The sequence below is a fragment of the Strigops habroptila genome, chromosome Z (assembly GCF_004027225.2).
Source record: "Strigops habroptila isolate Jane chromosome Z, bStrHab1.2.pri, whole genome shotgun sequence".
NCBI classification, from domain to species: domain Eukaryota; kingdom Metazoa; phylum Chordata; class Aves; order Psittaciformes; family Psittacidae; genus Strigops; species Strigops habroptila.
In genome coordinates, this window is record NC_044302.2 from 2744627 (window position 1) to 2772519 (window position 27893).

At 54.4% G+C, this 27893-nt stretch overlaps 3 protein-coding genes across 6 annotated transcripts in view; 2 read left to right on the forward strand and 1 right to left on the reverse strand.

The window, feature by feature from the left end:
- GALNS (galactosamine (N-acetyl)-6-sulfatase) overlaps positions 1–8329 on the forward strand; it is a 47577-nt gene extending 39248 nt beyond the window's left edge. For all 3 annotated transcript variants that reach the window (XM_030512039.1, XM_030512040.1, XM_030512041.1), the window contains 2 exons: positions 1842–1959; positions 5637–8329. In XM_030512039.1, coding sequence (XP_030367899.1) covers positions 1842–1959; positions 5637–5723 — 205 coding nt within the window. In that variant the 3' untranslated portion in view covers positions 5724–8329. The remainder of the gene's footprint in view (positions 1–1841; positions 1960–5636) is intronic.
- A 5547-nt stretch (positions 8330–13876) lies between these two features.
- On the forward strand, positions 13877–17475 carry APRT (adenine phosphoribosyltransferase). The gene is made up of 5 exons (XM_030512061.1): positions 13877–14007; positions 14302–14405; positions 15249–15382; positions 16317–16395; positions 16520–17475. Exons 1-5 carry the CDS (start codon positions 13928–13930, stop codon positions 16660–16662), a joined length of 540 nt encoding a protein of 179 aa, XP_030367921.1. The 5' UTR covers positions 13877–13927; the 3' UTR covers positions 16663–17475.
- Positions 17476–19038: 1563 nt separating this feature from the next.
- CDT1 (chromatin licensing and DNA replication factor 1) lies at positions 19039–23862 on the reverse strand. 2 transcript variants are annotated; one of them, XM_030512034.1, is made up of 10 exons: positions 23330–23862; positions 22657–22812; positions 22361–22575; positions 21732–21926; positions 21500–21639; positions 21127–21230; positions 20656–20844; positions 20111–20245; positions 19823–20024; positions 19039–19713 (listed from the first exon to the last, which is right to left on the reverse strand). In XM_030512034.1, exons 1-10 carry the CDS (start codon positions 23666–23668, stop codon positions 19550–19552), a joined length of 1839 nt encoding a protein of 612 aa, XP_030367894.1. In that variant the 5' UTR covers positions 23669–23862; the 3' UTR covers positions 19039–19549. The 2 variants fall into 2 exon arrangements, with proteins under 2 accessions (XP_030367894.1, XP_030367893.1); XM_030512033.1 differs by having other exon boundaries at positions 21732–21929; positions 23330–23861.
- Between the last annotated feature and the right edge of the window lie 4031 nt (positions 23863–27893).

The following is a 27893-nucleotide window of genomic DNA, read 5'->3' on the forward strand; positions in this document are numbered from 1 at the left end:
CCAGCTCAGATGTCCAACATGCTGTGCGCATCCCTGGCACTCGCCTGTGGTTTTAGTCACTGTGTTTGTCTGCAGCCTTTCCTCTCCGTGTGCAGGCTCTCCTGTGTTTGCTGTCCTCTGCATGTCAACACAGGTTAGCTTTAAACCCTCCCTGCCTCTTGTAAAAACCTGTTTCCTTTCTTTTTTGTTCTCTCAAGCAGGCTGGCAATGCTGTGCTTTGAAACGCAACCAGAGGGCTTCCAGATAAAAATCTCACCAAGCTGAAAGGCCATTGTGCCACCGGATGCAACCCTGGCTGAGCCAAGTGATTGCTGCCTTGAGTGTCTTCATCAGGGCGGGAGTCAGAGATGGTCTTTGGCAGCTCCCAAACATTTGCCTGTCTGCTGTTTCCAGTGGTCTTTGGGGCAGTGCAGGAGTAATCAGCTGGCTGCTGTGAGGGCTCAGGTGGGAGAGGAGCAACCAAATTCAGGAGCTTCACAGGAACAGTCTGAATTTCAGGGTGGTCCATACGGATGACACAGCCGGTCCCAGCGATAGTCTCTCCACCAGGATACAGCTAGCTGGGTGTGAGAGCAACAGATTAGTTTGCTCAAGCTTGTCATTTCAAATTCCCTTCCTGTTCTCTATCAGCAAAGCTCAGGCCCATCCCCACAATCAGCTTCTCTCTGGATGGCTGCCGAGATGTGATATTTATAGGGTTTACTGGAAACTGTTGGCACATTACTGGGCTTCAAAATGTGATTGTTTTTCAAAGAAGGAAATTAGCTGGAGTGTGGGGCTGGTGGCCAGCTTGGACTGTAAGCAAAGGGAGACCGAGGTCAGGACCAAGCTGCATTGTTTCTTTTATCTTCAGAAGCAATTTGCTGCTCTCTGCTTTTTGAGTGACCCTTAACGTGATGGACAAAATGAGATCATTGGGTAGTAATCCTCCATTTTAGAGATACTCAAAGTATTAGTGAAGTACACCCTGAACCACTTAAATAAGTACCTATTAGAGTAATTGGATGGATAAAAATCTCATAATTTATAACTCTGTATGAGGGTTTGGAGCATGACAGATGGGTCCCAGCTTGTAATAATAAAGCTGTAATGGAAGAATGTAGATGGGGCAGAACCCTGGGAGGTTGCGAAATGGAGGAGGTATTCTCGTCTTGGACAAGTCACTTCTATTCTTCTTCTCCATCTTCCTGTTTGCATAATACTAGTTCATCTTAGTTGGTGATTGTGAAGTTTTACTAGCCGAGGGTTGTATTTTAAACCCTTAGCTTGAGAACACTTGAAAAACAAAGTATTGGCATTACCTTTGTTTCCCTACAATAAATGCCTCTGTGTGATGCACATTAGGGAAAAGCACTTGAAAGAGTGGACAATGAATGTGCAGAGAGCCTCTGCAGGCTAGTTTGTGTACTAATGTGTTTGGCAAGGTTTGTTCTGTGTTCTAGGAAGTCTTCCTTGATAATAATTTAAGGCACAGCTCAAGGACAGGCACCTTTCTGTGTACATACCACGTTTGCCAACAAGATCCCCCTCGGGACTCAACATGAGCTTACAGTGTATTTGCCTGCCGAGGAAGCAACACATTTGGGACCACATTTTGAGAGCTGAAGGCCGATGTGGAGATGACCAAAGCCTCCAGGCCGGGCCAGGCTGAACTCTCTCAGCCCAGATGTTTCATTCCCCTATGGACCTGTGGGCAGTTAGTGTCAAATGCAGGTTTATGTACTCTTCTTCTTCACTGTGGCCCAGGACAAGTCTCCTGACCCAGCTCCATGATGTGGACGCTGTAATGATGCCATGTATGAAGCCTCACTAATAACATCTGTGTTTTTTTCACATTCTAGTTTTGCCAGCAATGAATACCAAAGGGCAATGGAGCAAATTTCTGTCATTGTGCAGCAGCACAAAGTGACCATGGTGCCAGGGGAGCCACAGCTTAACGTGTGCGACAAGGCCGTCATGGTGAGCATTAAAGCATAAATATGTTTGAGAATCCTTAGCTTAAAATAGATTTTGTAAAGGCTTTATAAAACATCACCTAAAGCCAGAGAAGGATGGAGGAGAGATGCACACTAGCGTATTTGAAGGGCTGTCTGGCTATTCCATGAAGGAGAGGGCTGTTTGTTACCTGTGCAGCTCAGTGGCACAGGAAGGCTCGTACAAAGTGAGTGGGGTTAGGTCTGGAAAGTCTATCAACGTGCTGTTATAAACTCTCTGGCTTCCTTCCGTAGTGATATGGCAGTATCTACAGCTGTAGATCCTTCTCCTTTCTAATTCCCTTCTGCAAATCTCAAAATGTTCTGTGTTTTTGAGTGGTGGGACTGGGACAGTGGCTCTTTTCCAGTCAGGTGTGTGAGTACCTTTGGTCTTGCTTGGTCTCCTCGAGTTCCACCCGTGCGTGACTTTTCCAGAGTTTTCTGGCTTGAAAGATGACAGGCATTTTCAATTCTGTTTTCCATTTCAAATTGCATGTTGGAAAGTTACAGTTCGGCTTTAGTGTCAAATGCTGCTTGGTTTGCTGAGAACCTGGGAAAAAAACTGGAGAGTTTGTAAGAGGTAAAGTTGTCAGATGGCAAGGGTCTGTGTAGTCTTAAGGAGATGTGCCTGTAGACTGACACAAAATCATAACAGGCAGAATCTTTCTGATGCTGAAATAACCTACTGAAGCAAACAGTTGGTACCTGATGCTGTGATCTATCTCCAAGCAGCCAGAACAGTGAAAATGTAGAGCTGTGCCTCTGCAGTCAGAAGGCAACAATCTTTTTTAGCTTTATCACATCTTTTTATTTTTGGATGTTAACTAGGAAAAAGATCTGAAGGACCATTGTTTCTGTGTTGTTTTCTTTCATTATTCAACTTTTCCCTTTGTAAACACTGTTCTGTGCTCCTCTGGGACCTTTTGGGTTCAGGCACTCTCCCCAGTGCCTGGCTTCTGCCAGAGGCCTTCACTGGAAAGACATTTCTTCTGTGTTAACTCCAGCTCCAAAACTGGTTCATAAATTGTAGGCTGTTCTGTGGCTACTCTGGTGCAGTGTTCAGGTGCTGTGGAAACATCTGGTGTCCCTGTCTGTCAGCAGTGTCTTCGGGTTGCATAATGGAAAATGTGCTGAATTGGAGGTTTTGCACTTCATCCTGTACCCCAGCCCTCTCTTAGGTTCTTTTTAGGGTCAGTCTTCTCCCTGACCATGCCATGTTCTGTCTCTGTCTTGTTGGGTAGAAGTTCTGCAGACCATGGGCTGCCACTTCTGCTTTCGCTGTGGCAATGTGCAGCCCTGCCTGCCTAGACTATAAGCAGAGGCAGCTAATGACTGCTCCAATGCCTGGCCAAGCTCAAAGCAGATCATTTGGCCCTCCTCGATGGGCTGGAGGGTATTCTAATCCCAGGAGACATGTTCAAATCCCAGCAGGAAACATGATGAGTTTCCTATTCTATGTAAACTCCTAACAGGCTATCAGCATCTCTTATCAGCACTACATCAAGGTCTTTCTCCTCACCAGTTGCCCCTTCTTCCTCCTCCTCTTCATCACAAAACTAAAATAAACAGGCACCAAATTATTGCCTTTTGAGACCAGGAGTTAAAATATCCAAAATCTTTTTGGAGTGATAGTATTGATGGGGTTGATTGGGCCCTAAATCTGTCTTTGGAGGATGCTGGAAGATAAATATCACCCCCTAGTACTATGCCTGAAAGAGGGTAGATTTAGATTAGATATTAGCAAAAAAATCTTTAATGTGAGGGTGCTGAGGCGCTGGCACAGACTTTTCCCAGAGAAGCTGTGGCTGCCCCATCCCTGGCAGTGTTCAAGGCCAGGTTGGACACAGGGGCTTGGAGCAACCTGCTCTAGTGGAAGGTGTCCCTGCCCGGGGCAGGGGGTTGGAGCTGGGTGAGATTTAGGGTCCCTTCATCCCAAACCATTCTGCGATTCTAGGATGTTCTAAATTGTCACTTATTTATTTGACATTTAATATCCTTTCTGGGACAGAGGAGAAGAATCGTCTTTACTTATACATAAGCAAAGCAGATGCATCATTTTGTAGCTGCTGCAGTCTTGGGATTGACGTTAAGCGCAGCAGCATCAGCCCTCCTGAGCAAGGGAAGTGTTTGCTGGCCCATCTGTGGCATAGCCCACCAACAGCGTAGACAAAGCTCCCACAGAGCCAGTTCTGCTGCCTTTTCCTCCTGTGGAAATGTAGGAGAAATTGCTCCATGCAGTGGAGCTGGCTTGACTGTGTGTTCGACTTGCAGCACACATGGTGTCCTCAGGACTTACAGCACAGATCCAGGAAAGCCAACTTGAGCTGCGAGACTGAAGCAGATACCAATTTGTTTGGTGTTTTGTTTTGGTTTTTTTTTTTTTTCCCCAAATGAACGAACATTTAACTTGTTCATTTGGATCTTTGTTGCTCTTACAGCTCTGTCAGTCATCTGAAATTTCCAGCGGCCGTTGTGCATTTCAGAATTGAGAAACAGATTTAGAAAACAGCATTCGTAGTTCTTAAACCGTCTGGAGCCCTTCGTGCGGTGAGGAGCCTTCCGCCAAAGCTCCCCGCTGTGGTCTGCTCCTTCTGCAGAGATAGCTGGTGTCTCACTGCCATCTGTTGTCAGCTGCGTGGAATAGAAACCTGCTCCCTTAGGTTTTTTGTGGGGTAAAGCTTTTCTTCTCCTCCATAGGAATTCAATTCCAAGAAAACATAAATGACTTGAAGGATAAAAAAAATAAGCAAAATGAAAGGCAATAGGTGAGGGCTGAACTGATCTTTAATAGGTGACAGCAGGAATCTCCCATGAATGGACAGACCTTAAGAGAGGGAGGGACAGAGAATGAATGCAGAAGATTTCTTGAGGCAGAATGGGAATTGTAACCTGCCATTCGTATTACTGCAGTTCCCAGTTTTAAATGGCAAAACCCCAGTGACATTTAAAAAGTTCTTTTATCCAAATTTCTTCCTCTGTTAATCCCTTTGGAATCTGAGGTTTGCAGTGGGTTTTCTTACTGATGTCATTCCTCTGTTGTACACATGCTGGAGAAAGGTAGTACAAGAAACATGGGAATGAGGAAGACAAATAGTTTTGGTCTGCGTGCACTGGAGTAGTTGTCTCATAAATGCCTCTGACTCCATCTGTTTATGAATTCATCCATCAGAATGCTCATTAAAATACTGGCATTCTTATCTCGCTCACACCCTTGGCCTTCTGTTGCTTTTTGCTCGTTTTCTCAAGAAAGTGCATGGATATCTTAGTGCTAAGCATGATGATTCTTCTCTGGATCTCAGAAAAACTGGGGGTTTCACCAAAACCTCATGGTCTGGTTGCTCCATGCTACTTACAGGAAAGAGAGGAAAGTCACCAGAGTCACAGCAGCCTGTGTTTGTACAGGAGAGATACCACTTTGTCCCAGAAAAGGGAATTATCTGCTGCAGAAGGATTTGTAGGCTTTCCTAAAGCTTTTTCTGCATAGTGTTTGGAGTTGGGAAGTTGATGAGCCCAGGAGCATCAGCTGCAAGAGGAGTTTTCATTTTGCAAGCAGGACACAAAAGCGTCTTTGTGAGGATGGGAGAGGGTTTGTTTGGGTTATAGGGCTTAGCAGATACTTGGTATAAATCATCTCTCTGTATATTTTTTGTTTGTTTTTAACAGAATTGGTCTCCTCCGGGCTGTGAGAAGCTAGGGAAGTGCCTGAAACCACCCAAGTCTGATCCTAAGAAGTGCTTTTGGCCTCATTGATCTTCTCTGCAGCCCTCAACTGGCCGGACACACAGTTTACAAAGCATGTCTTCTCATGTTGGCACTCCTGTTTACACAGGAAGGGTGTGATGTATGTGTGATATCATCATTTGCCCTCCCAAAAGGGCCAGTGTTTATATTTCTAGTGCTCAGGGTTTAGCCTGTACTCTTCTGTTGTAGTTGTTTCCGTAAATGGTAACTTTTCAGTGAAGGCTGTTTCAACTCTAAAAGCTCTCTGTACAACCGCAACTCTGCCATCACCTCAGCAATGCCATGGATGCACCTTTCCTCTCACCCCTTCCACCCAAACTGCTCTCTCAAATCACCACTCATTCAGATGCCCCAACAGCAGCCATGTTCAGGAAACGCAGAGCCGCCAGAAAGCCCTGCCCAAACTACCCTTGTTTGGTTTGCCTGTAACTTGTTGTTCTAACATTTGATTTCTGTTGTGAACTCTGGACACCACCTTGGTTTTCCTTTCTTCCTAAACCTGCAAGTACTGGGTGCAGCTGTAGGGCCCAAACTGCTGCTGTGCATCCCTGTGTGCAACCAAGTGCTCTCTCCTGTTCATGAATAAGGTGTTAGCTCTAGGGAGAACGCCCTGCCTTCCTTCATCTGTAACTGCAAATATTCCCTAGGTAATGAAATCTGAAGATAGTGTTCATGTAGGTATTGCCTTATTGGCAGTGTGCAGGATATTCTTGGTGAGCTGGGGGTCAGTAGTTCATTTCAGGGGTTTTCTTCATTTCAAAAAAAATCTGGGTCCAAATATGGTTTAAGTCATGCTTCTCGTCTCATGATCTGGGCCCGGCCAACTGCAGGCTCAGAAATGCCCATTTACATCAGACATTAACTCTTGACCCTGTTTCCAGTGTACGCTCTCTGAGGAATTCTCCTTGTGCAAACTTTCCACAGCCTGGGTGTAGCACTGCTTTAAACAGAGTTCGTGTTAAATGCCGATCCTTTGCACAATTTCACATTGCAGATTTCTCATCTACTTTTGAGCCTGTTTCGCACTCTTGGCTATTGCTAATAGACGTGTCTCAAACAAAACTGAGCAAGGTTACCCTGGGGCTTCAGGGGAGTAGCTAGAAGCAGCCCTGAGCATGCTGTTTGCACCACTGAATGCAAACAGGAATGCTCCACTTTCACCCCTCTAGTGTTTTAGACAGTATGTGTGCCCTCTCTGCATGCCGTTGTGCTGCCTTGGGAAAAATCCAGGGTGTAAACAGCCCAGCTTCCTTCCCAAGCAAAGCTTGGGGCTGGCTTGAGAGCTCTGCCTCTGCTTCTTGAGACCTCTGCTTCTGCTGTGCTCCTGCCTAATACGGGCTTCTCTACTGCTTACTCTCGCACTCCCTGTAATCCCAAAGGCTCTCATTCTCTCTGTTCCCATGGTTTATGTTACCTGTAATCCTCTCCACAGTAATTCCTAGTGTATATCTCACGAAGCTGGATAATCCTATAAGATTGCAATAAGAACAGCACTTGAGTCGGCTCTCACTGTTCCACCCATCAGAAATCACAGCCAACACTTCACCAGCTGGCAGAACCTCTGAATCTCTGTGCATCTGCAAGTGGCATTTGTTTATAGTCAAGATTTCTTATGATGTTCCTAATTGTCCTCCAAGTATATTAAAACATTTCTAGTTCATCCGTAACATTTCTCCTTGTTTTGATGTGATGTGGATAGCTCAGGTCTTGAGAGATTCTGATCAGCCTATTCTTCACTGATGCTGTACGAGAAGGACAGGAAGGAGGACTTGGCAGCAGTCGTGTGTCTGTCAGCGCAGGAGACCAGACAAAACCAGTAACTTCCCATTTGATGGGTCTGGTCCACCTCAGCTCTAAGTGTTTCTGTCAGCCACAATTGTTCAGGACCCTGCAGTTCTCTAGTATCAGCAGATAGAGATACCAACCAGAGGAGGGAGTCCATCACTGCAACTCCCTGAAAATCCCTGGCAGCCCTCACATAGTTAGGAACAGATCTGCTGCGAACTGTAACAGCACTTTGTCTCTCTGCATGCTGCTCTGAAGAGATCCAACTGCAGGACCACAGCTCATCGTCTGAGCTCTAGCCCAGGCACATTTCTTGGTTCTTAGCCCTTGCAGTAGGCACACTGTGAGTGCACTGGATGCCTGCTACCCCGTGTCCCCTGCCCGTCTGGCTGTCACTTCGTTCTTTACTCCTTCAAATCAGCAAGCTGTGAAGATACTGCTTTTCCCCTGTCTGTGTAACTTGCTCAGACAAGCCATCCTGTTCTCAGCACACACGATGTTTGTCTGGTTACCCAGCACACTAAGCCCTCATTCCTCATGAAGTAATCTCTCAGTGCATAGATAGGGGATGTAAACTTTGCACGCAAAAGCTTGCTGCTGTAAGGGAATTGACTTCTGTTGTTGTCTGTTTATTATCTGCTTCTTGTCCTTTTATTATAAAAGATCAAAGCTTAATGTGAAGAACCTAATGCCTTAAATAAGAATAGTAGATTTACAGCTGAATGGCTAGGAAGAATTTGAAATCAATGCCTTTCCCAAAGATGTACAGATTTTAAAGTTGTGAGATGAAGAACTAATGAAGAAAAATAAACTAATTTATTAGAAATGCATTATCTGAGTTGTCTGTGCGCACCTGTAAAACAACTGCACAACACCTTGCTTTGGGACAGTCTCACAGATACGCCTTCCAGATCATGGGACTGACCTGGGTTAAAAATAGCTTGTTTTGTTTTTCCCTGTATTATTTTTAACGTGGATCAATTTCCCAGCCCACACGGCTGCCCAAGCACAGCCCCGAGGCAGGGGTGTACTGTGGCTGTGTGCACCAGCAGGGCCGCAGGGATGAGCAGCTCAAACCCACTGATAAACCCCTCGGCTCACAGCAACCAGTGTGTGTAACTACATCTGCCCTTAAGAATTAGCCTCTGATCTGAAGCTGGGCCATGTCATAGTTGCCCGGTTTGGGGAATTGGCCTTACTGGCTTTGCAGGAGCTGCCTGGGCCTGTGTGAGCAACCGCAGAGGACAAAGGAATGGGTAGGCTGGGTTCACTGCCCCATCAGGGACCTGCAGCAGTGAAGCCTGTCGGTGGCTTCATTTCTCAAGCTGCAAAATGTAAGAGCTAAAGGAAAGATGATGTCTTCCTAAGACTGCTTCTGTGTGACATTCCTTTCTTTAAATACCTCTGCTAAATGCTAAAAGCTTAATATCTGCTTGGGCTAAGAGTCCAAAGAATTTCTTTCTTGCCTTTAATTTCCAATTAGCTGAGCCTCTCGAGTCTCCCTGCTCTGCCCCTGAGGCTGTGTTATCATCCAGCCCTCCACACAGAGAAGCTTCTGAAATTGATGTAACTAATAGTCATGGAAAAAGTCCCACTGCATTTACAGTCTACGGCTGCAAAAATGGAGCCTTGATTTAAAATCCTGCAGCGACAAATGGATTATTTCGGTGGCAAATTAGTCTCTGTGGACCAACAATTTGGGGATCTGAACACTGGAACTGCAAACCAGAAGATCAATTCCGAACACTTAAGAGCCAAGGTTAATGCCCTGCAAACCTGTATTGAGTGCAGCAATGAAAGATAACATGCCTCTGCATTTTAAATGGGAAGCTGAGGAGCGCAGTATTAAAAGTGAAAATGGGCAAGTTCAGAACAGAACGAGAGCGAGTGATACCCATGTACTTGCTAATAAAATGTTACGTGGTGGCTGGGGACTGAGTTTCCAGCGAGGGCTGCGGATGACAGTGGGCTTTTACTGAAGGAACTGGAACTAATATTGCTGAGAAGGAAGCTGTTGGACTCAGGATGCTCGCTGCCATGGGGAAGCTGGCAGTTCTCAGTACCTGCCAAGTCAAGCCTTTCCCAAACACAGTGGACAGCTTCCAAAGCCTCCTGGTTTAACATAAAGCAAAGCCCATGAGATGAGGATCTCCTGAAGGTTGGAGAATACTCGTTTTCCAATTAGGACATCTCTGCTGTATCCATGAAAAATACTTTCAGCAGCTGAAGAAGGACCTTTCGAAGGTGAGAACGGTTGGAATTGGGGTGTTGGGGGGGAGGCAGTTTGTTGTCTGCAGAGTTGCCAGCAGCCTCTTCAGCACAGCTACACGAGAAATCGCTCCCCAGGGATCTTGCTGTTGTCCTCAGCACTGGGAAGCATTACAAACTATTTGCTCTTTTACTCTCTTAAGAGTTAACTCTGCTTGTTCAGTGTCTGAAAAATGGTTTTGCAGTTAGAGAGGCTTGTTTTTCCATTTCTCTTCACAGTTATAATACTTGGAAATGGACTTTAGCTTTTGTTTTCCGGTAGTATTTGATGTGAGTTTTTAATTTGTTATCAGAAGGTGACACGACAGTGCCTTTTGAATTAAACTGAGTTTTGAAGAACAGTTGTAAGGGAAAAGCTGAAATCCTGTTTTAGGTTCTTTTTTCCTTTGGAAAATGGCTATTTTAAACACCGAGAAGGGACTCCATTTGCCTGTTTTCTTTATATCCCCTTCCACCGTTTGAAGTTTTGTTGTTGCTCGAAGTCTAGCTCAGATTATATAAATCCTAAATAGAGGTGGATCCCTCGCCAAAACCCTGCGGTCTTAGGAGTGAAAGAAAACCCTCTGCCATCCAGCTTCTCCGGAGAGCCAGTCTGGCAGCTGTCTGTGCCTTTGTCCCTCCTGGAGTCACTTAATACCCTTCTGGGCACTATGTAGATTGGTAGCACGATTCCCATCTGAAAGGGATAGGGGCTGAAAAGCCCATTGGACCATTCGCCAGCAGCAAGGAATGCGTGCCAAATCCATTAGTCCTGGATCGGACTCAAAATCCCTTCCTGCCCTGAGGAGAGAGAAGAGTTCTGTGTCTTCTCCAAGGGCCTGATCCAACCTGCTGCAGCACAGGAGGTGCTGGGTTCGGCTCTGTACAAGCAGGATGCCGTGGAAGGGCAGGACCCGTCCACAATGGTGTCCTCCTCTTTTAGAGAGGACAAATCTAGCTCGTTGTTCAGGATGGACACTTCAGCCCCGCGCCCAGGGGGCTGGCTGGGGAACTGCATTCTTCTGCTGTTGAAATAGGATATTTCAAATTTGGTTGGTTTTTTTTTTTTAAAAATGGGTTTAAAGTGCAGGCATTTCTAAAGCTGAAATTGAAGTGAAATGTTCCAGCAGATTTGAAAGGAAATTTTAGTTCTCGTTTCCCCTTGTGGGGTATGTTGAAATTCGGGGCATTTTGTTCCACTTCACACTGAAGTTTTAAAATCCGTAATGGAACAGAAACTTCCATACTCAGCACAGCTCCTCTAATTGCCTGGTTCAGCTGATTACAGCTAGCTCGCAAGCTTTTAGACCCCCAGTTTCCATGCTCACCGGCTAATGACATCTCTTGCATCAGGACCTCAAAGCACTTTAAAATGATCTCTGTGTCCAAAAGAGAGGCAAAGCCAGTGCCCCCTCCTATGGGTGCCATCGGGGGGGTCCAAATCTGAGGCAATGGTTGCTCCACCAGGCACAGAACAGCCCTAAAACCTCTCTGAGCCACGAGCGGATGTCGAGGCACCTCCCTGGTGATATTCCAGAGCTGAAGTCCTTTGACATCAACATTTGGAAATTGGTTCTAGGAAAGTTCTTTTCAGATGGAAATTGCAGTAGGAGTCAGCACTGTTGTTTGAAAGGTTGAACAATTACAGGGAAAACTGATTTACTTTGGAAGCCAAAAGCCAGTCCGTACTGGTAGATGCAATTCACATCCTTTGAAATGGAGGATTAATGAGGTGAAGTTCTGAGTTCAGAGATCTGAGAAATGCTGATTTTTAAAGCTGAGCTGGCACGTGGCATAGTTTCTGGCAGCTGAATGATTGGAAGTCTGATTTGGTGTAATATTTGTGCTCTTCCTGGCAGAACCGATGGTGTTTGAGAGGCCTCATCCTGCATCAGAGGAGGAGAGATCGCCCCAGCTGCTTCTTCACCCAGTTGCTGGATGCAAAGGGAGCAGTGGGAGCCCTCGGCACCTTGTCCTGGTGAGAGCTGCTGGTTTGCCTGGCGTGGATTGACATGAGGGGCCTGGGGACCTCATCTAGCCTCAAGAAAAATGGGGTGGTGTCTTGTGCTAGTAACGGTGGTGATTGCATAGGAGGGTCACAAGAAAACTGTGATGAAGGAGCTTACGCCTCTGTTAGTGAGAAGCAGAAGGCAGAGGTGCCTGGTGCTTGCGCTGCGGGCAGGCTGCAAAGGGCCCTTTCCCACCTCCTGCTTATTTCCAAGGGTAGACAGATAAATTCCATCACTTCCATCCGCCAGGAAGAAGAGGAGTTGCTGGAATAGCTCATTGTATGGTATCGTGGTTGGTAAGGTCACAGGAGAAACCTTTCCAGCTTATCCGGGGGAGTGAGGGTGTTGCAAAGCCCCTGTTCCAGTGGAAGGCTACGTGCTCCATCCGTGGTTGCTTCACTGGAACAGCTGCTAGAGGGGATTTTTCTGGTGCCAAAGCGATAGTCTGACTTGAGGGAAAATCTTAGTCTGTAAGGGAATGGTTGTGAAAGGGGGCGGGCAGACTCTGGTAATAGCTTAACAAGAACATTGCACTGGCCTTCAGCTTGTCTCTGTTGGCACCCCTGGCAGACATCTATTAAACAGGTGAATTGGGAATAGATGAATTGGGAAGAAAACAGAGCAGTGGAGGATTCGGTGTACAGTGAATGATTCCCAGGGGGTTGCACCAAGCACTGGGAACTACGCAGCAACACAGGATGCTGGGATGGGGCAGAATTGGGTGTCTCATGAACCAGGGTGTGTGTATGAGCCCATCGCAGTGAAGTTGATGAGGAGAATAGTTTCCCCTCTTGTCAGCAACTCCTCCTGTGCAAGAACCACAGCAAGGACCCACAGGGCTGTTGGGAGCAACTGGTCCAGCACAAGTAGGCAAAGCAGCTCAGCATTCATCATGAGGCTGCTGCAACCCTGAGCATCCTCCCCATGGGGTCCACATCAAATCACTGCAAAATACCTGGATAGGTGCTGGCACATACCTTGGATACAGACGCAAAGGGCTATCTGGAGCATATGGAGCTGAAACTGTTCCCATCACAGCTATCAGCAGCAAGCAGTGAGCTCGGGCAAGGGTGTTGTGTGCTAAAACTGCCTTTGCTTTCTGCAGCGGCTTGTGCCCTGCTGCATTTGGATCAGGTCCCAGTCGTGTTTGCTAATGTAAGAGGAGATCTGTACTCATGCAGCAATACGTCTGCTGCCCACAGTGGATTCTGCATGGACAAACGGCTATTCACCCATCAGGAGATGGGAGATAGCAGCTGTGTGAGAGTGCCCTGACCTGCCCTACGGATGGGTGATGCCAAGAGCTGCTGAGCTGTTAGTCCAGGACCGAGGGCGCTGTTTATCATCTCCCATGAGTGTAATCCAAACCAACGGCTTTAGCCAACACAAAATGCGATTCCAGGAGTTCACAAGAGCAATGAGGGACAGAAACCCACAAAATAGCGTAGTCCTAACAAGCTTGCTATCTATGCAAGGCGCTGGGCAGGAGTGAAGGGCAGTGGAGGTGGGCATGGGGCTCCTTTCCAAAGCAGGCTGGGGTAAAGCAGGGTCCCAGGGCTCCACGCACAGGGGAAATACAGCTCCGCACACTGCAGGTACTGCACTCTTCAGAGGGAAAACTGGGGCTCCATACACCAGGGTACCAGAGCTTCCTGAAGCAGGGACACCCAGCCTCTGCACTGGGGTATGCAGCACTGTGCTCTGCTGGTGTTGAGGCAGTGTGCATCCTGCTACCAGGGCTCCCTGCTCGAAGATACAGGGCTGCTGGGGATGTCTGGGCTCCCTGCACCAGGATACCAGGGCTCTGTGCTCCAGGGTGATGGGGCACCAGGATACCAGAGCTCCGTGCTCCAGGATAACAGGGCACCAGGATACCAGAGCTTCATGCTCCAGGGTGATGGGGCACTAGGATAACAGAGCTCCGTGCTCCAGGGTAGCAGGGAACGAGAATAACAAGCCACCGGGATACCAAAGCTCCGTGCCTCAGGGTGGCGGGGCACCATGCACTGGGCAGGTCAGGGCTCTATGTACCGGGGTACCAGAGCTCCGTGCCTGCGGGTCTCGGTGCCGGGGCAGCAGCGCTCCGTGCCGGGGCGGGCTGTGTCCGGCGGCGCCGGGGAGCCCCGCCCGCCGGGCCCTGCGCCGTGCGGTGCTGCGCAGAGCGGGGCCGCCATGAGCGAGGAGCAGCTGCGGCGGCTGCGGGACTGCGTCCGGCCCTTCCCCGACTTCCCGGTGCCCGGCGTGCTCTTCCGGTGCGGGCGGGACGGGGACCGGGACGGGGATGGGGATGGAGCCGGAGGTGGGGACAGGGATGGAGCCGGGGATGGGGACAGGGATGGAGCCAGGGATGGGGATGGAGCCAGGGGTGGGGATGAGGATGGAGATGGGGATGGGGCTGGACCCGGGCCAGAGGCGCGCTGGCCATCCTTCCCCTTCCCTCTCCAGGCAGCACAAGGGGGCAGGACCCGCATCCCCCCCGCATAGGAGCTCGGCCGGTGGCCACCCCAGCCCTTGGACGTAGGTAACAGCTCTCCCTCTGTTTGCAGCGATATCAGCCCCTTGCTGAAGGATCCCGCAGCATTCAGGACTCTGATTGATCTTCTGGAAGATCATTTGAGGGTATCTCACCCCAAAATCGACTTCATTGCAGGTGGGTGTTAAAGAAACATCTCCGAGGCCAGCACAGAGCACTGCGGCCTCAGGCGGGAAGTGAGCAGAGATCCCTCTGCTACCAGGGCAGCAAATGCTGCAGCCTTTAGGCACGATAATCACCAGGTTATACTCTTAACCGAATCCTGTAGTTTACGGAGATACTGATTTTAGATGTGGCAGACGCCATCTGATGACACTCCAGCGCCAATTTTGTAACTCATTGCTTTCATCATGAAAAAGAAAGAGGAAGTGCAGGAAGCCAGCCATGCCTGTGAGGTCTCGCGCAGTCCTCTCGGCAAGCAGACTCAGTTCCAGCGTGTTTTCCTTCTCAGGGGGCCTTTCCAAGCCAACAAAAACAGCCTCTGCGGTGATAACGCGTTGCAGCACACCTATGAAAGCAGCCGAGAATGAAAATGCTTGGGAAGACAGGGCTTGGGCTGGGCGATAGCTCAAAGTTCAGGGAGTCTAGACCAAACCTCATCCAAGTGCCTAATGATAAGTAAAGCCTGTCCCCCTGCAGGACAAAGTCCCTGGTTGTGTGGCTGAGCTGATACTGGTGCTTCTCTGGGCTTATCTCCAAGAAGAAGAGCTGGAGGGGAGGTGAAACAGGCTGATGGGGGGATCGCTTTGGTGCCCTGAAGCCCATCAGCAGCACATCCTGGTGAACGCAGGCTGTGCAGGAGCACGCTGTGTGTTTTCAACCACAGAAATAAATGACTAAGAGCAAATGGCTTGTTGAGACCCTCCCTGAAAACGGGAGGATAAACCCGGGGTATCAGGCAAAGACACCCCTAGTTCAGTGGCTCCGGTCTGAGTATTCACGCTGCTCTGCTCCCCATAGGTCTGGACTCCCGCGGCTTCCTCATAGGCCCTTCTCTGGCTCAGAGACTGGGGGTTGGCTTCGTGGTGATAAGGAAAAAGGGGAAGCTTCCTGGTCCGACCGAGTCCATCTCCTACGCCCTGGAGTATGGCAAGGTAATGCCTGGGGAGGAGAGGAGGGTTTCCAGGCTGGTTGGTGCAGGGCTGGGGGGTGTCAGTGAGGGGATGGGGTGATAAACCCAGCAGGGGATGCCCAGGCTGGGTTTCAGAGCCAATGCTGATGCTACAGGCATGGCACAAGCCTCAGGAGCAGCACTGAGCTTCACTGAGCCCCAGCATGGCAGCTCCCTCCCCGAGCCATGGGCACAAGGTTTGTGTCCGTGAGCCCTGCTGTGATTTTTGGGGGGCGGTTTGTGCTAAGACTTGGTGCTAAATTGCTGTCTTTGACTTGAATTCAAGGGCTTGAACACGGTGTGTGTTTCCCACTCTTCCAGTAAGTGCTATAAGTAAATGCCTTTATTGCATGGCTTCCAAACCGAGCGCTTTCCTCCTAACACCGCAGCCTCCCTGATTCAGGAGCAGAGGTTTAATCCTAATAACACACTACCGCTGGTAACTAATGGCAGCCAGGGACCAGCAGCAGAAACACCAAACCCAGGCGTTATTTATGAGGATTGGTTGGGCCAACCCTTGCGTGGGACAGCTTCATCTGACACAGGACGTGCCTGTGACGGTTTGGATCCGGCTTGGTGGTGCTGTCAAAGCAGAGCGGTCCAGCCCAGTGCATTACAGGAGATTTTCCCCACTGGAGAACTGCTCTGGGATAAGGTTTCCTGATGGGACCATAACTCACTTGATGAATGTTCAGGCTCCTGACGTGCCAGAGGGTTGGCCCAGCAATCACTTAACCTGCTATATATTTCCGTGGCACTCCCCTGTAGCTGGAGTATGTGTTTTTTGGGGTTTTAGGTGCTGAGTGTTAAGGCTGATGTTGCTGAAGACGTGTCTGCATTCCACCATGTGTTAGCAGTTTGTGAAGTGTTTCTCTGTCAGGCAAGACTAAAATGAAACTACTCTTTCCACCCTGCAGGCTGAACTCGAAATCCAGAGCGACGCCGTGGAAGCGGGACAGAAAGTAGTTATTGTAGATGATCTGCTTGCGACTGGAGGTGAGTTATAGAGCATATGTGACCCACACGCACCTGCGTTGGGAGCGGCTGTGGGGCTTGAAGCCTGCTTTGGCGTTGCTCCACAAGTGATGGTGTTTCTGCTCTTAACCTCTGCGTTGTGCAGGTACCATGTACGCAGCCTGCGAGCTGGTGAAGAGGCTGAAGGCTGAAGTGCTGGAGTGCCTGGTGATCATAGAGCTAAAACTCCTCAAAGGGTCAGAAAAGCTCAAGTCCATCCCTTTCTACTCTCTGCTGCAGTATGACTGAGGAGGAGCATCCCTGCTCCTTAGGGAATGCACGCCCGGAGCTGTGCACAAGTTTAGGGTCTTATTCAGTGACTCTTGCTGTCATAAGGGGGGGGGGGGGGGAACCTACAATTTTTATCCTGGCCAGCTGCTATATAATCGTAAGTGCTATTACTTTTCCAAGCCACAGATTAAGGTGTGTTGAGTGTAAGGATCCTTTTTTGGAGCTCATCCTTTTGGGAAGAAGGAACAGCCTGTTTTAGGGGATGGAGACTGAGATGGAAGCTATCTGCCTTCCATTAGTCCTTAGTGGACTTTTTGCAAAACGAGGAGCAATTTGCAGCATGAGAAATAGCCCAAAGCTGGGCGACAGGCAGTGAGGAAGCGGGTCACGCACGAGCTCAGGGCTCTTCAACTCCCTTCTGTCCATCACCTACCAAAGCCTGCAGCTCCAGCCAGGGCTGGCACCTTTTGGTTAGCAGAAATTCCCCATCTACTGCAACCTGTCGGCTCCCTGATCTGCTGCGTTCTTCTTGGGGTATCAGGATGTTGACAAGACACTGGAGCCTGTTCTCGTTGGGATGTTTGGTGTCAGATAAGGACACAGGGAAGAAAGAAAACCTGTTACGTTTACACATGAGCTCCGGCTCTCGTTCAGGTTGTGTAATGGGTGATGGGGTTTGGAGATGCTCCTTATAGCATGGTGCAGTTTGGTCACTAAAACTCAGTGTGCCAACACTTTCACATGCCTGAAAACACCAGGGACTGTGTCGCTGTCCTAGCAGGGGCTGAACTCACTGATAAAATAAATACTCACTTTTTATTCTTTTCTAAACTGTCTCAGAGCTGTTCTTGCAGTAGCTGAAACCATTGGTTACCCTTGTGAGCATCTTCCTCCAAACCTAGGCCCTCAGTGGAGAGCAGGGCTGTGGTGCGAGCTCCCCATTGCCACCCCACATCCTTGGGAGGACTCACTTGCCAGGACTGAGCGCTTTGCTCTGCTCTAGCTGGAGGTGGGCACCCAGGCTAGTCCTGCTGTGGTACAATGGAAGTGCCCAGTGCTGGTGGGATCACAGCCCAAGCCCCCTGCATCTCATCCCACCTTCCCCACGCAGCGCACAGGGATGCTGCGCTCCCTGCCCTTACACTTGCAAGGGCTATTACAGCTATTTTTATCGCCGTTTCCTGAAAAGCCACTTCAGTGCTGTTCAGTTTGTGCTGAGAAACAACAGTCCCCTGGGAGCAAACCTACCCCAGGGCACTCCTTTTCACAGCCAGCCCCTGAGTGGAGCCAAGGGAGGCAGCACCTCACACACACACACACTTGGCACGAGGAGAGGGTCCCTGCTGCGAGCTGGAGAAGGGAAAAATCCACCCCAAAGAGCCGTGGAAAGCAGCTGCGTGCAGCGGGAGCGAGCCCCGTGTGAGCCCTGCCGGTGCCAGAGCTGGCTGTGAGCGGGGCCAAGAGGTGACATCAGGGGATGGTGCTTCGCTTTGGGCAGGCTGCGAGCATGGGTTGGTGTCATCTGCTCATAGAGACGGGGCCGTGCAGGGGTGGCTTCCAGGCAGGAGGCAGGGTTCAGTCCCAAGCAGCAGAACGGGAGCTCTCTGTGAGCTCTCCCGGGGCAGGCGTGCGGCTGCCAGGCTGCTGGACACGGCTCCCCGCTGCAGTGAGGGCCGCTCAGCGCGGCCGACAGCCCAGCCTCGCGTCGCTCCAGCCTACGGGACGGGTTTAAACCCTCCCGCATGGAAACAGGGCTATCTCCTGCCAGCAGCACCGGCCAACTGGCCTGTGGGACAACAAGCAGGGTCCTGGAGGAGGAAGAGGAGGGTCTGCCTGCCCCCTCAGGCAGGTCCATAGGGGATGGCTGGTGCTGCCAGCCTCCAAAATCATGCGAGGAAGCCCCCCGGACCAGCGTGCTCCCCACCCAGAGGGATGAGGGACACTCAGTCACCTTCCCATGCAAGCCCCACACTAAACCCAGCGCAGTTTGGGTCGGGATGTGGTGTGAGGTGTTCCTGACGTGGCAGCTCCCACCCCTCCACACTGCAAGCACTGACCTGACCCGGGCGCTGGGCCAGGCCAGCACCTCTGCAGCCATCAGCACCCTCTTTGTCCCCCTTCCCAACCCACTTCAGCCAAGTGGCCTGGGTTTTCCCTTGGGAAAGCCCCCTCCCTGCGCCCACCTCTGTCCCTGCCTACTCCTGTCCCAAAGGGAGCTGCTTGTGCTGCCCCTTTACAAAAGCTGCATTCAGCTCCCTGCAAGCCCACGCTCACTTTTTCCAGTCTGTCTTTCTCCAGGAGCTGGATGCTGACCCAAGCCCTTCCCAGCCGGTGCCAATTGCCATGGAGAGCCACGGTGCTAACGCAGACAAGGCAACTCACAGAGGGAGCGCGCTGGGTTAACACAAGTCAGCTATATTTAAAACATTTAATACAAATGTGTTTTGACAAGTCCTGTAGTTGTTTCCAGCGAGTGCTGGAGATGCGTTTTTCCCTCCCTTAAAAACAGAACAAGGCCCAGAGCTCCAAAAACATCCATTTGTGACTTCTTCTCTCACTCCTTTCCTGACTGTCACCCTCTCAACCCTGCCTCCACCCCAACAGAGCTGAGTTAATGGAAGAAACCTCCTGCATCAAACCTGCAGGAGAATACAACAGAGCTAAGAAGAGGTTACTACAGCTCCTCTCCACCGCTTGCATTGTCACCCAGGCTACAGGACTGCCTGCCTTCAGCTTGAGGGTTAGGAGAGCTACAGTCCTCATGGACCTTGGCAGAGGAATTGGTTAAGGCGTTTTGTTCTCAGACATCCCTGAGGATGAGCCTCCTGTCATCCCACACTGGATCCCAGTAGGATTTGCTACATTGAGAGGAGATTGCATGGGGAAGCCTCGACCCTTGCAGGGCTCAGAGGGTTTCTGCCTCCTTCGCCGCCTTGGTGAGCCTCTCGGTGATGAGGCCGAGGTCCTGCCCTTTGTCCAGCTTGATGTAGGTGTCCGTCCTGATGGCGTGGATGCCCACCCAGTCGGGCAGCAGCTCTGCGAAGAGCCGCAAGTGTTTCTCCATCTCCCCTGCAAAGAGAAAAGCAGCAGCAGCCGCCGGGTCAGAGCTCAGCCCCGCAGCCCCTTCCCATGCAAACACCCTCCCGCGCTTCCAACAACCATCCCTCAGCTTCCCTACCAGGAGGCATCTGCACGTCGTAGCTGTCAGCCATGCGGGCACAAGCCACCTCCATGCTCAGCGCCTGCTTCTTCTCGGCCACGAAGACGTTGCGCAGGACGCGGGCCATGGCCGGCAGGCGCCGCAGCATCCCGATCCGCTGCTCCTGCTGCGCATCCCGCGTCATCAGCGCCTGCAGCTTCTGCGCCTCCTTCGCACGGATCTTGGGGACGGGAGGAGATGGGGTGAGACACAGGCAGGACCCCTCCCCCCCAGCCCCGGCGTTAGGGCCAGGAGTGAATTACTCACCCTCTCGAGCAGGTCCTGGGACACCCCTTTGAGACCACTGGAGGTGCTGGCAGGGGCCGGTGCTTTGGAAACCACCGGTTCCCCCGCTCCGGCTTCAGCGGTTCTTAAGGCCAGGTTGGCAAGAGCTTTTTCCATCTGCTCATGTGGAAGAGAAGAGGGAGGAGGAGTTGGGTTACAGCTGGGAACCGATCGCGCTGCAGGAAGGAGAAGTTTCCCCTCCAACACCCCCGCTGACTCTGCAGCCCAGTGCTCCCATCCCAGCGCTCCCGACCCATCCCTGCCTGTGCGGAGGGCAGTTCGGGATGCTTCACCTCCTCTCCCAGCCCCAAAGTCAGTCCTGACAGCTCCTCTAGCCCAAAACCAGCCCTACACCTCATCCTGCAGCAGTAACAGCCAGGTTCGTGATCCCACCTGCCTGCATCTTACAGTGCTCCCAGTCCTGTGGCTCAGAAATGATCCTCCCCAACCCCTATCCAGTAACATCTTCCCAAAGAGATGACTGGATTAAGGTCCACAGGCACAGCCAGACCCTGGTCCTGACTCACCTTAGGGCTCAGCATCCCCCGAGCCCTGCTCAGCACCTCCTGGGCCGTGGTGAGCCTGTCCTCCTGCGGCGGCCGCGGCAGCTCTGCGGGGATGATGTCCGGCACCTCATCCACGTTGAAGCGCGGATGCCAGCGCGTCAGCTTCTCCTCCGGCACCACCATGGGCGGGCTGAGGGCAGCCAGGAACGCCTGGAGAGGGGTAAGAGCTGCGTCACGGCACCTATAGGTGAGGTATGGGGGAGCTGGACACTGCCCCGTGTTCCCAGCAAGGTTGGCAGCAACATGGCCTGGAGGAAACCCAGTGCCAGCACAGATTCCATCTGCCATCCTCCCCATCCACACCTTCCTGACAACAGCATCCCATAGGAACCAGTGATATCCAGCCTGGATACCAGCCTGCTCCTTCCACCTTAGTGACCAGAGCAACCCCAGACCCTAAAAGCAGAGGGTGCTGGGGGGGGGGGGCCTCACCTTGTGGTGCTGCTTGACGATGTTCACCAGGTTGCGGTTGAACTCCTTCCTGCGCTCCAGCAGGCGCGATGCCGACAAGTGCGGGCGTCCATCCACCTTCTCCTCTGTATGGAGAGACACAAGCATCATCCCCAGCACCTCAGCAAAGCACAGCCAGGCCCAAACCTCAGGAAGGACATGATCAGAGCCTGCCATGGGGCTGAGTTGCTGCCAGAATCCCTGCCCTGTCACCCTCCCACTTGTCCCCATAGTGTTTTCCTCAGGCCCTTATGCGTCACGTATAGCAGAGCAAAGAGCATCCCTGAGCATTCAGGGATCACAGACTGGACCGAGCGCATCCCAGCTCTCAGGGTCCCCCCTGAGCCATACAAACCTTCCTCCAGCACTGGTTCCAGTGTGAGCTGATAATCAGACTTCTTCATGCCAAAGGCGGGGATGTTCTTCTCCTGGCGCAGCTTGTATGAGGTGGGATACACCGTCTTGATCTGCCCCATGTGCCGCTCCTCAAACTGCCTGCGACAGCACCCAGGCATCAGGAACCATAAAGGATGACACCAGGGCATCAACTGGGACCCGAAACGGGCTGCCCAGTGCTGCCAACTTACTTGCGCATCATGTCCTGCACGCCCTGCTTGACCTTGGCGAAGGTGATGGTCTCAGAGCGGTTGAAGAGCATCCCGGCGATGGTGTCCACGCTGCGGAACATCTCTGCCAGCACCCGGAACTTGTAGGGCAGTGTGAGCCCCGGGGGCACATCCTGCGCGAGGGTGTGGAACCGCTGGTACGCGGGCGCCTTCTCGCTGCTGGGAAAGGAGAGGGGTCAGGGTCCCACGCACACAACAGCCACTGGGTGAACACAGCCCCAAGGGTGCAGATGGGGACCGAGACCGGCCAGGATGGGGTTCCACTGCTGACAGGGCTGAACTCGCAGCCCAGGAGCTGAGACAGAGGACACCCATCTCCTATCCCTCCTCTGAGCAACCTGGGTCAGCCACATTGCTCATCCCGGGGACGTCCATGCCCCAGTGCTCATGGCACAGTCAGGGTGGCTCAGGCCATGCTTGGAGAAGCCTTCTGCATGGAGCAGGGCCAGTTCAGTGCTGCCACAAAGCCCCAAACCCCCCTCAATGGGGTGGGAAGACCCCACAAACCCACTGTGGGGCTGAGCAAAGGGCTTTGGCGGCCGCTGACACCCCAAGATCCCCCCAAATCTGTGTGTGCAGCGGCTCCTCACCCAGCCTCGGCCACAGGAGCTGCCTCCTCAGTGTCCCCGTGTGCCTGCGCTTGCAGCGTGTCTCCGCTTCCCGCTTTCCTCTGCCGGATCCGCAGCTCCAGCTGCCGGATGCGCTCCAGGCGGCTCCGCAGGTCGGAGCTGGTCCCCGCGGGGATGGGGACCAGTGGCAGCTCCTTCATCCTGCACAGGCGGCTCCGCAGCCCGGCCACGTCCTCCTGCGTAGGGAGGGACACGGGGTCAGCGCAGGCTCACACAGCACAAGGGACACGGAGCAGAGCAGGGAACCGGGCTCGTACCTGCCGCAGGCGCCCGGTTGTCCCTGGGGGGGCCATGCTGGGCTGTGCCCCCCCATCCTGCCCACAGCCGGGGGAGCGCGTGGGGCTGGTGGGGGTCTCTGCTGGCAGGTCCTGTGCGAGCGGTGACAGGGGGCGATCAGGCGAGGGGCTGGTGGCCTGTGAGAGAGCAAAGGAGTGTTAAGAGGCTGCTCAGGGAACCCACCCGCTGGGACCCCATCACTGGTGTCCTCACCATGGCCTTGCACTTGGAGGGGGGAGAAGGAGGAGCAATTGGTGGGGGGGATCTGCACTAGGGGCAGGGGGCAAGCCTAGGGGAAATGTCTGCATCAGGAGGGGGGGTCTGCATCAGGAGGGGGGGTGTGCATCGGGAGAGGGGGGGATCTGCATCGGGAGAGGTGTGCATCGGGGGGGGGTGTGCATCGGGGGGGGGTGTGCATCGGGGGGGGGTGCATCGGGGGGGGTGCATCGGGGAGGGGTCTGCATCAAGGGGGGGGTCTGCATGGAGAGAGGGGGGGTCTGCATCGGGGGAGGAGGGGGTCTGCATCAGAAAGGGGGGTCTCTGCATGGCGGGGGTCTGCTCCGGAGATGGTGCCCCGGTTTTACGGTTCTCCCCACCCCGCTCCACCCCCCCTTCAGGGCCAACGGCACATCCCCGACCCCCGCAGCTCCCTACCTCAGCCGTCGGCCGCGGCTCCCCATCCCGGTGCAGCTCCAGCCTCTTCCGCACCGACCTCCCACCCGACTCCCGGGTCCGGGCCCCGGGCTCCGCTTCCATCTCACGGCGGCTCCGCTTCCTGCCCGCCAGGCCCCGCAGCGCCGGGGACACGCCGCGGGCCGGGGTGCGCGGTGAGCCGGGCAGCAGCACCTCATCCCCGTCCTCCTCCTCATCGTCTCGGTGCACCGGGGCACCGGCAATGGCGGCCTTGAGCCGGCGGCCGCAGCTGCTCTTGGCCGGGGCTGCTGCGGCCGCTTTCGTGCGGGTGAAGAAGTCGGTGAGGCGGAGCTGGGCCATGGCGGCGGGTCCGGGTGCGGGTGCGGGTGCGGGTGCGGGTGCGGGTGCGGGTGCGGGTCCGGTTCCGGTCCCGGTCCCGGTCCCGGTCCCGTCCCCTCACGTGGAGCCGATCGCGCGCCAAACCCTCCGCTCCTTGGCGGGAACCCGCGCGCCCGTAGCTCCGCCCACCGCGGGGCGGGAAAGGTCACGTGGGGAGGAATTGGCGCCGCAGGGTTCTTAAAGGCGCCGCGTCTCTTTATAGTGGTGCTGCATATGGGGCTCTGACCCAGCCCAGTGGGGTGGTAGATCAGACCTCACCCAAACCGCAGCGCCCGGCCCGGGGGTGCGGGTGGTGCCCCCTGTGCCCCGGCCAGCGGCAGGGATGGAGGAGGGCACCCAGCCCTCCATGGCTGTGGTCTGGGATGGACCCTGAGCATGGGGGAGTGGGGCAGAAGCAGAGCAAATGGTGTCTGAAATGGTGCCAGTGTGGGGCAGCCCTTGGGCTGGTGGTCACCCCTGTATCTGCTCTCCCCATTGCTCTTGGGGCTGAGGAGCTGCTTGTTTCCCTCTTGTGTTGGGTCAAGCCCTGCCTGGCTTCACTCTGTGGTGGTCATGGCATCCCTTGAGACCCCTTCCTTCACATCCATGGGTCCAGGACAGCGGTGGGAGCACCGGGGGCACCCGCTGCCCCAGCACCCCATTGCCCCATGGCATGGCCGTGTGCTAATGGCACTGCCCGGACATGGGAGAAGCTTTGCTCGCCCCTAAAACACCTCCTGGCACACTCAGGCCATGCCCGCAGCACTTACAGGGCCGCTCAGTTCAACACATCTCGCTTAAAGCCTGAGCCAGGCCGGCAAAGTGGAGCTGGGCCGGATTCGGCCGTGCAAGGCAGGGCTCTGGGGTGCCGTTCCTGGTGCCTATTTACTTCCACAGCCTCCATTCCCAGCCCCACTGCAATGCGGTGGGTGCTTGGGCTGGGCTGGGAGCAAGGTGGGGGGTGCCATGTAGCACTCTTTCCTGGATGCACTCTTGGTGGGGGGTGGTTTTCCATGCCCAGGTCTCATGGATGTGAGGTTGATGCAGAGCTTCATGGCTCAGCATTGACAAGGGTTTAATTTACACAATTGAATCCCTCCGGGTCCTGGCAATGAGGGTTGATGCATTCGGGCAGAGGGGTCATATCCCTGCTCTGAGGATGCTGGGGGTGGTTTGGGCATCCACAGCCCATCCCTGCTCCCATAACGGGCTGTGTCCAGCAAAACTCAGCTGGATGCGTGTGTTTGGAGGCCCTCAGGCCCAACCCACCCATGGCTGGGGGGCTATGGGCATTGGTGTCCGCATGGCTGCGGCTTTGGCATGTCTGGGGTGGGGGAAAGAGCCCTGAGCATGCCAGAGGGAGCCCAAGGAAGAGAACAGAGCTCACCAAGGTGGGGAGCACGTCGGCAGCGTGCCGGCTGGGTGCCAGTTTAAGTATGCTCAGAAAACAAATGCAGGGAAAGCCAAAGAATGCAGAGAATTCCACGGGCTGATGCTTCCTGGTAGGGGCTGGTGGTTACCGGCCCTGCTGGGTGCTTCCCGCTGCCCGGCCATGGCACCTGGCTCCCCTCGTTGCAGCACCCATGGGTGCGTGGCCATGCATTGGAGGGACATGGGACCTTCACAAAGCTCTGGGGACACAGGGCCCTGCTCCTGGGGGTGCACTGCTGCTCCCAGGGGACCACATCCCAGCTCCCCATCCCCGTGCCCCGGGTGCAGGGCTCGGTGCAGGCACCACCAGCGCCCAGCGCAGGCCTCAATTGGCTTTTTAACTTGTTATGAAGCAAACAGGAAGCACATCAGCTTATTTCCTTAGTTATTAGATGAGATGGTTTCTTACCTCCCCCCCCCCGCCCCGGGCAAATGCCCCCATTGCCACCACCGGTAACCGGGGGCCCGCGGGCTCTCGCCTCGTCCCCTCCCCGCCCGCAGCGCTGCGCTCCGGGATCCTCCCCCCCTCCGTTGCCGTCGGGGCTGAGACCGGCCAACTCGCGGCAGCAGTGCTGTGTCTGCAGTGCCGGCGGGCGGCGCTAGGCGGGGCGGGCCGTGCCGGGCCGTGCTGTACCGGGCAGAGCGGAGCGGTGCCGGGCCGAGCCGTGCCGAGCCGGGCCAGCCCGCTGAGGGGGGCGGGCGGCGCCGCTTATAAAGGCGGCGGGAGCGGGGCGGGGGAAAGCGCGTCCGTCCGCTGCGCTCCGGGACCGGCCAGCGGGGCTTTGCCCAGCCCCGGCGGGGCGGAACGGCTCGGCTCGGCACGGCTCGGCGGGGCATGGCCCGGGCCGCCGCCGCCTGAAGGGATGGAGCGGCGGGTGCTGTACACGGGGCTGTACTGGCTGCTGCTGCCCCTCTCCCTGCTCGCCGGTGAGTGCCGGGGGGGTGTTGGGGTGCGCTGTGTTCCCCCTCGGGGCTCCCCACCCCGACAGGAGCAGCCGCCGGCCCAGGGGGAGGCGAGTGGGTCGGTGGTGGGTCGGGTGGTTCCCCCCCCCTTAACTACGAGCCCCCACCGGGGACCCCCCTGCACGGCCCCCCCCAGCCCCATGTGGGGCCGAGCCCTCGGGGAGCGCTGTGATTCCTCCGGGCCGAGCTTGGGGCAGCGCCCAGGTATGTGTGACCGGACACCGGGGGCCGGTCGGGGCTGAAGCCGTCGCGGTTCCAACAGCGCCGTGTCACCCCGCTCGCTCCACTGCCGCTTGCAAGGTGGAGGGGGGGGTGAGGAGGGTGCCGGGTCACCCAGCTCCCTGCAGTGCTCGGCGGAGGGGGGGGGGTGGTGCTGGCACCTATCCCGGCCCTGTTCCCGGTGCCGTCGTGGTGCGGTGGAGGGGAGCACCAGGCACCCACCTCGGCTGCTTCAGCCTCCCCTCCGCAGGGCTGTGGCTGCCGAGCTGCTCCCAGCCCGCTTTAAGCAACGCTGGGCTTTGAAGGCAGATGCGCCACCCACCAAGGCAACCGTCTGGCTACCGGCCTGGAAAATACCCGTGTCCCGGGACGCGGAGAACAAGAATCGGCTCTTTGAACCCCGGCTGCTTGGGGGAGCCCGTTCGGGGACGCTCCGTTTACCTTTACTTAGACGTAAAGGAAAACCCTTCCTGTAAACAGGATTGTTCAACGGGCTCCTTGTGCCCGGGCACGCTCCGGCCACCGCTGGGCTCACACAACCCATGTTGGGGTGTCTGTAGCGTGGGGAAGAGGTGGAATGACACTTGGGTAGCGTCACCCAGCGAGAGGGGACATGCACCTGAGTGGAGCCGCGTCCAGCGGGGTGTCCCGGTTGCATTGAGGGGTGTGCATGGTGCTGGTTGTGCCGCCGGCGTGGGGCGAGCCTCACTGGCAGAGGAAGTCGGTGACTGTTGGAAAAGCTTCTCTATTTGCTCTTGGTTTGCTCGAGGAGTGACTCAGTGCATCGCGCAGGATGTGAGGAGGTTAATTATAACCCTGCCCATGGATGGACAGAGGGATGGGGCTGGGGAAGGGAAGGTGAACGGGAGCTGCTCGCACCAGGCCCCGGTGGCCGGTGGGGCATGGGAGCTGCCAGCCATGTCCCATGGGTGCACGGGGCGACACGTGGCCTCTGGGCGCGGTCTGATGCGTGGGGCCCTCGTGCCCTAATTCTGCTGATTTGGCCCCAAATTGCGCCAGGCTTGCTTGCCCTGCTCCGGCATGGGATGTTGCAGCAGGGACTCGCTGTATCCCACAGCTGGTGGTGTTGGTGTTTTACTCATAGGTGGCTTGTTCGCATTTGGGACTCTCTTGTGCAGGGGCTGCCCTGGGGGAGCGGCTTCCCCCCTGCTCCAGCCACTGGCCAAAACAGCTTTGTGGGTGGCTCAATGGGGGGCCTGTGGCCTCGCACCCGCACTGAGGGGAAACTGAGGCACGGGGGTGGACGTGGCTTGTTCTGCTGCACCTGGTGGGGAGGAAGAGCCCCGGAGCATGACCCGCCTGCAGCCCTTCCTTCCGCAGCAATTAGGCTCTTCCCAAACGTCCGGAGGATGTTTGCTGGCAGCTCCTGGCCAGCTCGGGGCGAGTGGAGGGGCTGGGGCTTACAGCATGGCTTGGGGCAACCCCCTGCTTCCCATGGGTGGGCACTGGTACAGACCCCCGCGGTGCCATGGGCTGTATATCCCACCCAGCACAGGGACGTACGGCTCTATCCATGCTGGAATGCATGCAGCAGGGAGGGCACAGCCTGTGCTCATCCCACTTATGGGAATGG

Coding starts and splice junctions, on each gene's coding strand:
- CDT1 (XM_030512033.1), bottom strand. CDS start 23,668: ATGGCCCAGCTCCGCCTCACCGACTTCTTCACCCGCACGAAAGCGGCC. Junction 20,845..21,126: donor TCGTCAAGCAGCACCACAAG/GTGAGGCCCCCC, acceptor ACCCCTCTCCAG/GCGTTCCTGGCTGCCCTCAG. Junction 20,025..20,110: donor CCCAGGACCTGCTCGAGAGG/GTGAGTAATTCA, acceptor CCCGTCCCCAAG/ATCCGTGCGAAGGAGGCGCA.
- APRT (XM_030512061.1), top strand. CDS start 13,928: ATGAGCGAGGAGCAGCTGCGGCGGCTGCGGGACTGCGTCCGGCCCTTC. Junction 14,406..15,248: donor CAAAATCGACTTCATTGCAG/GTGGGTGTTAAA, acceptor TGCTCCCCATAG/GTCTGGACTCCCGCGGCTTC. Junction 15,383..16,316: donor ACGCCCTGGAGTATGGCAAG/GTAATGCCTGGG, acceptor TCCACCCTGCAG/GCTGAACTCGAAATCCAGAG.